Here is a 14837-nt window from a genome sequence, read left to right on the forward strand (position 1 = left end):
CTGCACCTTAGAGACTGTCACCTACACCTTAGAGACTGTGTTCCCAGAACATCAGTTCAATAGACCACAGACAGTCACCTGCACCTTAGAGACTGTGTTCCCAGAACATCAGTTCAATAGACCACAGACAGTCACCTGCACCTTAGAGACTGTGTTCCCAGAACATCAGTTCAATAGACCACAGACAGTCACCTGCACCTTAGAGACTGTGTTCCCAGAACATCAGTTCAATAGACCACAGACAGTCACCTGCACCTTAGAGACTGTCACCTACACCTTAGAGACTGTGTTCCCAGAACATCAGTTCAATAGACCACAGACAGTCACCTGCACCTTAGAGACTGTGTTCCCAGAACATCAGTTCAATAGACCACAGACAGTCACCTGCACCTTAGAGACTGTGTTCCCAGAACATCAGTTCAATAGACCACAGACAGTCACCTGCACCTTAGAGACTGTCACCTACACCTTAGAGACTGTGTTCCCAGAACATCAGTTCAATAGACCACAGACAGTCACCTGCACCTTAGAGACTGTGTTCCCAGAACATCAGTTCAATAGACCACAGACAGTCACCTGCACCTTAGAGACTGTGTTCCCAGAACATCAGTTCAATAGACCACAGACAGTCACCTGCACCTTAGAGACTGTGTTCCCAGAACATCAGTTCAATAGAACACAGACAGTCACCTGCACCTTAGAGACTGTGTTCCCAGAACATCAGTTCAATAGAACACAGACAGTCACCTGCACCTTAGAGACTGTGTTCACTGACTCTCTGCTTCTCAGGAGACTTTCTACACCGACTCCCACTCAACCACTCTTACAGAGCCTTCACAAGGGATTCACACCCCTGGAGTTATGCCCCATTTTGTTGTTACAGCTTGAATTAGAAACATATTAAATATTTATTTGTTCACCCATTTACACACGATGACTAGGTGAAAATCTGGTATATACATTCATACCTTATTAACTTAAGTGATCACACCTTTGATAAAGGGATGGGGGGGGGCGGTGCCCTATACACTTGTGACGATCTGAGAAGATTTGATTGGTGTAAACAATCTGGTAATGGCGCCACCTTGCCCTCTGATAGGCTAGGTTGAAGTTTCACCACGTTGCTTACTGTATACCAGTTTATGCATGAGGAATGATTTGGGATTGGTTTTGTGTCTCTGCATACTCCTGTTGTGCCAGCAGAGGGCGGTGCCACACCATATTAATACAAACCGTTACCTTGGCCAGGAGCTCTCTATCAGGGCTGGGCAAAGGAGGGAGAAATTCTGGTACCACAAAATGTGCACACCTCTCCAAATCCACGAGCAAAAATATTGTGTAGTTTCATTTTATAGTAAGATAGTAAGAGAAAAGATAAATATATCATTTAATGTCTGAACCACACAGACAACATTCAACTCAAACTTTGACATAGCATCTAAACCTCCATTTGCGTCTTTAAATGTTGGGCTTTTGATAATAGGAGTCTTTTACAGAACATTTGTAATGGATGTGGACTGTTTCCAGGAAGTGACATCATATTCATGAGTGATTCAAAAAATTGATTAGACAGATTCATTCGACTGCAGAGCCGGAGAGGGCCAGAGGCTAGAGGGGCCTCTTGCACTATACTCGACTAATACTGAATGCACCAATTTGTAAGTCGCTCTGGATAAGAGCGTCTGCTAAATGACTTAAATGTAAATGTAATACTCAACAACATTTAAATATTAGAGTGAGATTGAGGACACATTGTGATCTGATTTGACCAAAACGCACCATGAATTCAATAGGGATTATCATTAATCCATGAATTCAACAGGGATTATCATAAAACCATGAATTCAACAGGGATTATCACCAATCCATGAATTCAACAGGGATTATCATCAATCCATGAATTCAACAGGGATTATCATCAATCCATGAATTCAACAGGGATTATCACCAATCCATGAATTCAACAGGGATTATCACCAATCCATGAATTCAACAGGGATTATCACCAATCCATGAATTCAACAGGGATTATCACCAATCCATGAATTCAACAGGGATTATCACCAATCCATGAATTCAACAGGGATTATCACCAATCCATGAATTCAACAGGGATTATCACCAATCCATGAATTCAACAGGGATTATCACCAATCCATGAATTCAACAGGGATTATCACCAATCCATGAATTCAACAGGGATTATCACCAATCCATGAATTCAACAGGGATTATCACCAATCCATGAATTCAACAGGGATTATCACCAATCCATGAATTCAACAGGGATTATCACCAATCCATGAATTCAACAGGGATTATCACCAATCCATGAAGTGTGTTGATTATATGTTTAGAAGTAGTTTTGTAACGTAGACGTCTTTACATAAAATAAAGATAATAACCTGAGCTAAAATTAGAAAAACAAACTACACTACAGTGACAAGAAAAATGATGTGAACCCTTTGGAAATACCTGGATTTCTGCATGAATATGTAAACGTTGTTTCTGATCTTCATCTAGGTCACAACAATAGACAAACGCAGATGCTTAAACTAATAACACACAAACAATAATACATTTTCGTGTCTTTATTGAACACACCGTGTAAACATTCACAGTGCAGGTAGGAAAAGTATGTGAATCCTTGGATTTAATAACTGGTTGACCCTCCTTTGGCAGCGATAACGTCAAACATTTTCTGTAGTTGTGGATCCGACCTGCACAACGGTCAGGAAGAATTTTGGACCAGTTATCTTTACAAAACTGTTTCAGTGGAAAAAGTTACACAAACACGTGTTTAGCAGATGCTATTACGTTATTACGGGTGTAACAAAATGCTTGTGTTTCTAGCTTCAACAGGGCAGTAATATCTAACAAGTAATATCTAACAAGAAATATCTAACAATTTTACAACATATACCCAATACACACAGATCTAGTAAAGGAATGGAATAAGAATATATAAATATATGGACGAGCAATGCCAGTGTGGCATAGACTAAGATAAAGTAGAATAGAATCCAGTATATTCTTATGAGATGAGTAATACATAGACTAAGATACAGTAGAATATAATACAGTATATACATATGAGATGAGTAATACATAGACTAAGATACAGTAGAATATAATACAGTATATACATATGAGATGAGTAATACATAGACTAAGATACAGTAGAATAGAATACAGTATATACATATGAGATGAGTAATACAAAATATGTAAACATTATTAAAGTGACTAGTGTTCCATCTATATAAGTGGCCAGTGATTTCAAGTCTATATATATATATAGGGCAGCAACCTCTAATGTGCTAGTGATGGCTATTTAACAGTCTGATGGCCTTGAGATAGAAGCTGTTTTACTGACTTTATTGTCCGCATTGGGAAATGTGGTTGCAGTGTCATGTACACATTGAAAGTGGCGTTTAAATACAAAACAAATTGACAATACAACTTTCATAACAGTTACATACCAATTAAAAGAGACTAGTTTTTCAGTCTCTCGGGTCCCGGCTTTGTGAGTGTGCAAATCTGTTATCAAGGCAAAAAGTGGCTACTTTGAAGAATCTAAAATATAAATTATTATATTATTATATAAAAAATGATGGTCTCTCAGGGCTCTGTTAAAACAGTCTCCTCCTGCTGGTCTCTCAGGGCTCTGTTAAAACAGTCTCCTCCTGATGGTCTCTCAGAGCTCTGTTAAAACAGTCTCCTCCTGCTGGTCTCTCAGGGCTCTGTTAAAACAGTCTCCTCCTGCTGGTCTCTCAGAGCTCTGTTAAAACAGTCTCCTCCTGATGGTCTCTCAGAGCTCTGTTAAAACAGTCTCCTCCTGCTGGTTTCTCAGAGCTCTGTTAAAACAGTCTCCTCCTGCTGGTCTCTCAGGGCTCTGTTAAAACAGTCTCCTCCTGCTGGTCTCTCAGGGCTCTGTTAAAACAGTCTCCTCCTGATGGTCTCTCAGAGCTCTGTTAAAACAGTCTCCTCCTGCTGATCTCTCAGAGCTCTGTTAAAACAGTCTCCTCCTGCTGGTTTCTCAGAGCTCTGTTAAAACAGTCTCCTCCTGCTGGTCTCTCAGGGCTCTGTTAAAACAGTCTCCTCCTGCTGGTCTCTCAGAGCTCTGTTAAAACAGTCTCCTCCTGCTGGTCTCTCAGAGCTCTGTTAAAACAGTCTCCTCCTGCTGGTCTCTCAGAGCTCTGTTAAAACAGTCTCCTCCTGCTGGTCTCTCAGAGCTCTGTTAAAACAGTCTCCTCCTGCTGGTCTCTCAGAGCTCTGTTAAAACAGTCTCCTCCTGCTGGTCTCTCAGAGCTCTGTTAAAACAGTCTCCTCCTGCTGGTCTCTCAGAGCTCTGTTAAAACAGTCTCCTCCTGCTGGTCTCTCAGAGCTCTGTTAAAACAGTCTCCTCCTGCTGGTCTCTCAGGGCTCTGTTAAAACAGTCTCCTCCTGCTGGTCTCTCAGAGCTCTTGCACTGAAATGGAGTGCCTTAGACAACTGCGCCACTCAGAAGCCCAGTTGACATTTGAGCGACTTATGTACCTGGCATGTTGGCCATGAAGAAAGATAACACACAAAATATTATCTTCTGAATATTAAATAAAACAGACGTCACACATTTTGACCAGATTCAGTATTTTTTGTCCAGCTCTCATCTCCCTCATCATCAACTTGTCTTCCAGAAGGTGGACTCCTGCTACCAGTTTCTCTATAGAACAATGTGAATCCCCAACTACAATAAATGCAGCTTCAGGATATATGGTTTCCAGTTCACATAGAGTCCAGTGAAGTTCCTTAACTTGTTTGGGATAGGGGGCAGCATTTCCACTTTTGGATGAATTGCGTGGCCAAACTGAACTGCCTCCTACTCTGTCCCAGATTAGTCGTCTTGGTGTCTGCTTGAGGGGGAACAGACACCGCTGAGAGGATGACTGACCAGAACTCTCTTGGGAAAACCTAGTGCATGTTCATTAGGGCGTGTGTTTGTTTATGTTAAGGACTATATATTACACAGCTACATGTGTGTTGATATCTCCTTCGGTTATTGTCATAATGTCACGTGATTGTTTATGTTAAGGACTATATATTACACAGCTACATGTGTGTTGATATCTCCTTCGGTTATTGTCATAATGTTATGTGTTTGTATATTTGGGTCCAAAACTTAACTCTATCAGTCTCACCACATTTCAAGTGTTTTCAACAACATTTACAAGACTGTTTATAGTCGTCTACGTTCAACCTTTTTGTTCTCAGAAGATGCAGGGAAACAGGAAGGACATGGTCTTTCTGTCATGTAGTGTTTATGTCAGAAATAACAGTAATGATGGAGACAGTAATGTTGCTGCTATGGTGAACTTTAATGAACTGTGTAGAGAGAGAGAGATGGACAGAGAGAGAGATGGACAGAGAGAGAGATGGACAGAGAGAGGGGGATGGACAGAGAGAGAGAGATGGACAGAGAGAGGGGGATGGACAGAGAGAGGGGGATGGACAGAGAGAGAGATGGACAGAGAGAGAGAGATGGACAGAGAGAGAGATGGACAGAGAGAGAGAGAGATGGACAGAGAGAGGGGGTAGTAGTACCCATACAGACAGTGTACACTAGTAGTACCCTTACAGACAGTGTCCACTATTAGTATCCATACAGACAGTGTCCACTATTAGTATCCATACAGACAGTGTACACTATTAGTATCCATACAGACAGTGTCCACTATTAGTACCCATACAGACAGTGTCCACTATTAGTATCCATACAGACAGTGTCCACTATTAGTATCCATACAGACAGTGTCCACTATTAGTACCCATACAGACAGAGAGATGGACAGAGAGAGAGAGAGATGGACAGAGAGGGGGATGGACAGAGAGAGGGGGATGGACAGAGGGAAAGAAAGAAAATATACATTTCTATATTTCCACCATTGAGACAGTGTACACTATTAGTATCCATACAGACAGTGTCCACTAGTAGTATCCATACAGACAGTGTACACTATTAGTACCCATACAGACAGTGTCCACTATTAGTACCCATACAGACAGTGGACACTATTAGTACCCATACAGACAGTGTCCACTAGTAGTACCCATACAGACAGTGTACACTATTAGTACCCATACAGACAGTCATTGGTCTCAAGATTTGTGTTGGCAGTGACACAACGGTAACATGCGTTTTGATCGTTGAATCTGACACAACGATATAAAGGGAGGGATCTTTCTATTCTCTGGAAGGACACAAACACCTGCTGCTTAGTCGGTTTGGTCACTCCAGTATGGTGCTTTGTGGGGTCCCAAACCGAGGAGAAGACAAAGGCCATCTGGTTGGCGTTCCTGCCGTTGAAGACGGTCATGAAGGGCAGAATGCTGGTTGCTCCATTAGGGACGTTGCATCTCTCCAGGCAGGGAGAGTAGTTGGAGAAGAAGACGATGCAGTCATTAGGCGTTGCTGCTGTTAACAGAGTCTGCATTTTGCTGGGGTTGGTTCTATCATGCCCCAAGAGAAGGTACTCAGCGTGGTAGGTGTCAGGTATGGCTGCGATGAGCCGGTCTCCTATGTAGACACTATAATCCTGTAGTCTCTGCTGGACAACCTGAGGTTGCACGCCTACATCAAAGTTTGCTCCATTTTGGGTGCACTGCTGTTGGGTGAGTAAGACAGCCATGGCATACTGGCGGTTCTCCAGGCCAAACCTGAACAACAGACAGTAGACAGAAGAGACAGAACACAGAGGATCAGAAACATTATAAACAGACAGGAGACAGAAGAGACAGAACACAGAGGATCAGAAACATTATAAACAGACAGGAGACAGAAGAGACAGAACACCGAGGATCAGAAACATTATAAACAGACAGGAGACAGAAGAGACAGAACACACAGGATCAGAAACATTATAAACAGACAGGAGACAGAAGAGACAGAACACAGAGGATCAGAAACATTATAAACAGACAGGAGACAGAAGAGACAGAACACACAGGATCAGAAACATTATAAACAGACAGGAGACAGAAGAGACAGAACACACAGGATCAGAAACATTATAAACAGACAGGACGAAGTCACTCCCGTCTATTTGACCAAAACAAAAGTTTAGAGCGCTTCAACTTGCCATTTCATGGAGTGAATGTGTGCACTGTTACTTTTGCATAAATTATCACCTCCAGCTCATGGACAAAGTTAACCTCATAGTCAGTCATTGTATCATTTCAAATCCAAAGTTCTGGAGTACAGAGCCAAAACAACAAACAATGTGTCACTGTCCCAATAATTACGGAGGGCACTATCTCAGACCTCTTAAAGTTGTCCAATGTTTAGTATTTGGTCCCATGTTCCTAGCAGTCAATGACTACATCAAGATTGTGACTTTTTATTAAACTTGTTGGATGCATATGCTGTTTATTTAGGGTGTGTTTCAGATTATTTTGTGCCCAATAGAAATAATTTTGGAGTCACTTTAATTGTATAAAAGAATAGAATATGTCTCTAAACACTTCTACATCCATGTGGCTGCTACCATGATTACGGATAATCCTGAATTAATCGTGAATAATGATGAGTGGGAAAGTTATTCATCCTAATTCATAACCCCCCATGCTAACCTCTCACCATTACAATAACAGGGGAAGTTAGCATTTCATATCACACCCCCACGACATGCTAACCTCTCACCATTACAATAACAGGGGAAGTTAGCATTTCATATCACACCCCCACGACATGCTAACCTCTCACCATTACAATAACAGGGGAGGTTAGCATTTCATATCATACCCCCCCCATGCTAACCTCTCACCATTACAATAACAGGGGAGGTTAGCATTTCATATCACACCCCCACGACATGCTAACCTCTCACCATTACAATAACAGGGGAGGTTAGCATTTCATATCATACCCCCAAGACATGCTAACCTCTCACCATTACAATAACAGGGGAGGTTAGCATTTCATATCATACCCCCAAGACATGCTAACCTCCAACCATTACAATAACAGGGGAGGTTAGCATTTCATATCATACCCCCAAGACATGCTAACCTCTCACCATTACAATAACAGGGGAGGTTAGCATTTCATATCATACCCCCAAGACATGCTAACCTCCAACCATTACAATAACAGGGGAGGTTAGCATTTCATATCATACCCCCAAGACATGCTAACCTCTCACCATTACAATAACAGGGGAGGTTAGCATTTCATATCATACCCCCAAGACATGCTAACCTCCAATCATTACAATAACAGGGGAGGTTAGCATTTCATATCATACCCCCAAGACATGCTAACCTCCAACCATTACAATAACAGGGGGAGTATAGCATTTTATATCATACCCCCAAGACATGCTAAACCTCTCACCATTACAATAACAGGGGAGGTTAGCATTTCATATCATACACCCAAGACATATTCTATTGTATTCTTATTTACAATAAAAGTGACTCCATATATTAGCAATACAGTCTATATTAGCAATACAGTCTATATTAGCAATACCGTCTATATTAACAATATAGTCTATACTAGCAATACAGTCTATATTAGCAATACAGTCTATACTAGCAATACAGTCTATATTAGCAATATAGTCTATATTAACAATATAGTCTATACTAGCAATACAGTCTATATTAGCAATACAGTCTATATTAGCAATACAGTCTATATTAGCAATACAGTCTATATTAACAATATAGTCTATACTAGCAATACAGTCTATATTAGCAATACAGTCTATATTAGCAATACAGTCTATATTAGCAATATAGTCTATATTAGCAATACAGTCTATATTAGCAATACAGTCTATATTAGCAATACAGTCTATATTAGCAATACAGTCTATATTAACAATATAGTCTATACTAGCAATACAGTCTATACTAGCAATACAGTCTATATTAGCAATATAGTCTATATTAGCAATACAGTCTATATTAGCAATACAGTCTATATTAGCAATACAGTCTATATTAACAATATAGTCTATACTAGCAATACAGTCTATATTAGCAATACAGTCTATACTAGCAATACAGTCTATACTAGCAATACAGTCTATATTAGCAATACGGTCTATACTAGCAATACAGTCTATATTAACAATATAGTCTATACTAGCAATACAGTCTATATTAGCAATACAGTCTATATTAGCAATACAGTCTATATTAGCATACAGTCTATATTAGCAATATAGTCTTTACTAACAATACAGTCTATACCAGCATCTTATCTTGTCTGCAGTCCAGGGGCTTCATTTAGGCTAAGCGTTTGTCCCGGGTACACGGTTTGAACCAGTGTTTTTATCGGTCGATCAAACAGTCAGGACAGAATAAACATTTCGAACGAATGTTAAGAGGAATACAAACTTCAAATGTTCCCCAAAAATTGTGTTATTTCTTATAATGGCTAATAATATATCTAAAAGTATTTTTAGGAGTTCATAGATTATGAAAGAACAGAGAAACACCCACCTTCTCATCTCTTGTACCACATTAGCCAAGATCTGTTGATTGATAGCATCCACCTTTCCTCCAGGCCAGAGAGACAGCAGAAAGAGAAGGACAATTCCCCTCATAGCTACACACAGCTGAAACACACAGGAACACACTATATATACACACAGCTGAAACACACAGGAACACACTATATATACACACAGCTGAAACACACAGGAACACACTATATATACACACAGCTGAAACACACAGGAACACACTATATATACACACAGCTGAAACACACAGGAACACACTATATATACACACAGCTGAAACACACAGGAACACACTATATATACACACAGCTGAAACACACAGGAACACACTATATATACACACACAGGAACACACTATATATACACACAGCTGAAACACACAGGAACACACTATATATACACACAGCTGAAACACACAGGAACACACTATATATACACACACAGGAACACACTATATATACACACAGCTGAAACACACAGGAACACACTATATATACACACAGCTGAAACACACAGGAACACACTATATATACACACAGCTGAAACACACAGGAACACACTATATATACACACAGCTGAAACACACAGGAACACACTATATATACACACAGCTGAAACACACAGGAACACACTATATATACACACACAGGAACACACTATATATACACACAGCTGAAACACACAGGAACACACTATATATACACACAGCTGAAACACACAGGAACACACTATATATACACACAGCTGAAACACACAGGAACACACTATATATACACACACAGGAACACACTATATATACACACAGCTGAAACCCACAGGAACACACTATATACACACAGCTGAAACCCACAGGAACACACAGCTGAAACCCACAGGAACACACTATATATACACACAGCTGAAACCCACAGGAACACACTATATATACACACAGCTGAAACACACAGGAACACACTATATATACACACAGCTGAAACACACAGGAACACACTATATATACACACAGCTGAAACACACAGGAACACACTATATATACACACAGCTGAAACACACAGGAACACACTATATATACACACACAGGAACACACTATATATACACACAGCTGAAACCCACAGGAACACACTATATACACACAGCTGAAACCCACAGGAACACACAGCTGAAACCCACAGGAACACACTATATATACACACAGCTGAAACCCACAGGAACACACTATATATACACACAGCTGAAACACACAGGAACACACTATATATACACACAGCTGAAACACACAGGAACACACTATATATACACACAGCTGAAACACACAGGAACACACTATATATACACACAGCTGAAACACACAGGAACACACTATATATACACACACAGGAACACACTATATATACACACAGCTGAAACCCACAGGAACACACTATATACACACAGCTGAAACCCACAGGAACACACAGCTGAAACCCACAGGAACACACTATATATACACACAGCTGAAACCCACAGGAACACACTATATATGCACACAGCTGAAACCCACAGGAACACACTATATATACACACAGCTGAAACCCACAGGAACACACTATATATACACACAGCTGAAATACACAGGAACACACTATATATACACACAGCTGAAACACACAGGAACACACTATATATACACACAGCTGAAACACACAGGAACACACTATATATACACACAGCTGAAACACACAGGAACACACTATATATACACACACAGGAACACACTATATATACACACAGCTGAAACCCACAGGAACACACTATATACACACAGCTGAAACCCACAGGAACACACAGCTGAAACCCACAGGAACACACTATATATACACACAGCTGAAACCCACAGGAACACACTATATACACACAGCTGAAACATACAGGAACACACTATATATACACACAGCTGAAACACACAGGAACACACTATATATACACACAGCTGAAACACACAGGAACACACTATATATACACACAGCTGAAACACACAGGAACACACTATATATACACACACAGGAACACACTATATATACACACAGCTGAAACCCACAGGAACACACTATATACACACAGCTGAAACCCACAGGAACACACAGCTGAAACCCACAGGAACACACTATATATACACACAGCTGAAACCCACAGGAACACACTATATATACACACAGCTGAAACCCACAGGAACACACTATATATACACACAGCTGAAACCCACAGGAACACACTATATATACACACAGCTGAAACCCACAGGAACACACTATATATACACACAGCTGAAACCCACAGGAACACACTATATATACACACAGCTGAAACCCACAGGAACACACTATATATACACACAGCTGAAACACACAGGAACACACTATATATACACACAGCTGAAACACACAGGAACACACTATATATACACACAGCTGAAACACACAGGAAAACACTATATATACACACACAGGAACACACTATATATACACACAGCTGAAACCCACAGGAACACACTATATACACACAGCTGAAACCCACAGGAACACACAGCTGAAACCCACAGGAACACACTATATATACACACAGCTGAAACCCACAGGAACACACTATATACACACAGCTGAAACATACAGGAACACACTATATATACACACAGCTGAAACCCACAGGAACACACTATATATACACACAGCTGAAACCCACAGGAACACACTATATACACACAGCTGAAACATACAGGAACACACTATATATACACACAGCTGAAACCCACAGGAACACACTATATACACACAGCTGAAACCCACAGGAACACACTATATACACACAGCTGAAACACACAGGAACACACTATATATACACACAGCTGAAACACACAGGAACACACTATATACACACAGCTGAAACCCACAGGAACACACTATATACACACAGCTGAAACCCACAGGAACACACAGCTGAAACCCACAGGAACACACTATATACACACAGCTGAAACACACAGGAACACACTATATATACACACAGCTGAAACACACAGGAACACACTATATACACACAGCTGAAACCCACAGGAACACACTATATATACACACAGCTGAAACACACAGGAACACACTATATATACACACAGCTGAAACACACAGGAACACACAGGAACACACTATATATATACACACAGCTGAAACACACAGGAACACACTATATATACACACAGCTGAAACACACAGGAACACACAGGAACACACTATATATATACACACAGCTGAAACACACAGGAACACACTATATATATACACACAGCTGAAACACACAGGAACACACAGGAACACACTATATATATACACACAGCTGAAACACACAGGAACACACTATATATATACACACAGCTGAAACACACAGGAACACACTATATATACACATAGCTGAAACACACAGGAACACACTATATATACACACAGCTGAAACACACAGGAACACACAGGAACACACTATATATATACACACAGCTGAAACACACAGGAACACACTATTTATATATATATATATAATACACAATGAGTGGACAAAAAAATATGAACACTTTCATAATAGTCAATCAGTGTAGATGAAGGGGAGGAGACAGGTTAAAGAAGGATTTATAAGCCTTGATAGATGGATTGTGTCTGTGTTCCATTCAGAGGGTGAAAGGGGCAGGACAAATTATTTACCCCTTTGAACGGGGTATGGTTATAGGTGCCAGGCGCACGGTTTGTGTCAAGAACTGCAACGCTGCTGGGTTTTTCACGCTCAAAAGTTTCCTGTGTGTATCAAGAATGGTCCACCACCCAAAGGACATCCAGCCAACTTGACACAACTGTGGGAAGCATTGAGTCAACATGGGCCAGCATCCCTGTGGAACGCTTTCGACACCTTGTAGAGTCCATGACCTGACGAACTGAGGCTGTTCTGAGAGAAACGTGGGTAACTCAGTATTAAGAAGTTCTTAATGTTTTGTATACTTTGTGTTTACTTATTCTGTTCAAGGAGCTCATGGAGGGTTACAAAGCTCCTATTTATATAAAATCAACCATGTTGATAAGCAGTAAAGATAACATTAAATATTAGTCAAGTAGAATACACTTACAGAGATTGTGGATGGCTGGTTATTGTCCTGTAGATTGTGGATGGCTGGCTGATGTCCTCTAGATTGTAGATGGCTGGCTGATGTCCTCTAGATTGTAGATGGCTGGCTGATGTCCTCTAGATTGTAGATGGCTGGCTGATGTCCTCTAGATTGTAGATGGCTGACTGATGTCCTCTAGATTGTAGATGGCTGACTGATGTCCTCTATCCAAGACAAAACAGATGAAGGTTACCTGAAGTTATGGAAAACATACTTAGACATGTTCTTTATTAAAAACAGCAGAACAACAGTTATCACATTTAGTTCAGAGAGAAGGTGCTAATTCACCCATGTACCTGTTGAAGGGTTGTAGCTGTGTCCATGTGAGCAGCGCTTTATAGGGATTTATGTGTTAATATTTATCCAGAGAAGGGAGGGCAGAGGGAGGGACAGAGGCTGCTGGCAGCATTACCATATTTATCCAGGGAGGGCAGAGGGAGAGACAGGTGATGCAATAGCTTTACTGGAAATAAACAGGTATTATTGACCCTGGTTCGATTCCAAGCTGTAAATAAAATAAAATCAAATCAAATTTTATTTGTCACATACACATGGTTAGCAGATGTTAATGCGAGTGTAGCGAAATGCTTGTGCTTCTAGTTCCGACAATGCAGTGATAACCAACAAGTAATCTAACTAACAATTCCAAAACTACTGTCTTATACACAGTGTAAGGGGATAAAGAATATGTACATAAGGATATATGAATGAGTGATGGTACAGGGCAGCATACAGTAGATGGTATCGAGTACAGTATATACATATGAGATGAGTATATAGACAAAGTAAACAAAGTGGCATAGTTAAAGTGGCTAGTGATACATGTATTACATAGGATGCAGTCGATGATATAGAGTACAGTATATACGTATGCATATGAGATGAATAATGTAGGGTAAGTAACTTTATATAAGGTAGCATTGTTTAAAGTGGCTATATGATACATTTACATAATTTCCCATCAATTCCCATTATTAAAGTGGCTGGAGTTGGGTCAGTCAATGTCAGTGTGTTGGCAGCAGCCACTCAATGTTAGTGGTGGCTGTTTAACAGTCTGATGGCCTTGAGATAGAAGCTGTTTTTCAGTCTCTCGGTCCCAGCTTTGATGCACCTGTACTGACCTCGCCTTCTGGATGATAGCGGG

At 40.4% G+C, this 14837-nt stretch overlaps 1 protein-coding gene across 2 annotated transcripts; it reads right to left on the reverse strand.

Annotated features, from left to right (window-relative positions):
• Positions 1 to 5336: 5336 nt before the first annotated feature.
• LOC124046754 lies at positions 5337 to 14037 on the reverse strand. 2 transcript variants are annotated; one of them, XM_046367482.1, is made up of 4 exons: positions 13990 to 14037; positions 13655 to 13857; positions 9490 to 9605; positions 5337 to 6696 (listed from the first exon to the last, which is right to left on the reverse strand). In XM_046367482.1, the coding sequence occupies exons 3-4, from the start codon at positions 9591 to 9593 to the stop codon at positions 6111 to 6113; spliced, it is 690 nt and encodes a 229-aa protein (XP_046223438.1). In that variant the 5' UTR covers positions 9594 to 9605; positions 13655 to 13857; positions 13990 to 14037; the 3' UTR covers positions 5337 to 6110. The 2 variants fall into 2 exon arrangements, with proteins under 2 accessions (XP_046223438.1, XP_046223437.1); XM_046367481.1 differs by lacking the exon at positions 13990 to 14037 and having other exon boundaries at positions 13655 to 13912.
• Positions 14038 to 14837: the final 800 nt, after the last annotated feature.

This window comes from Oncorhynchus gorbuscha, linkage group LG10 (genome assembly GCF_021184085.1).
Source record: "Oncorhynchus gorbuscha isolate QuinsamMale2020 ecotype Even-year linkage group LG10, OgorEven_v1.0, whole genome shotgun sequence".
NCBI classification, from domain to species: Eukaryota; Metazoa; Chordata; class Actinopteri; order Salmoniformes; family Salmonidae; genus Oncorhynchus; species Oncorhynchus gorbuscha.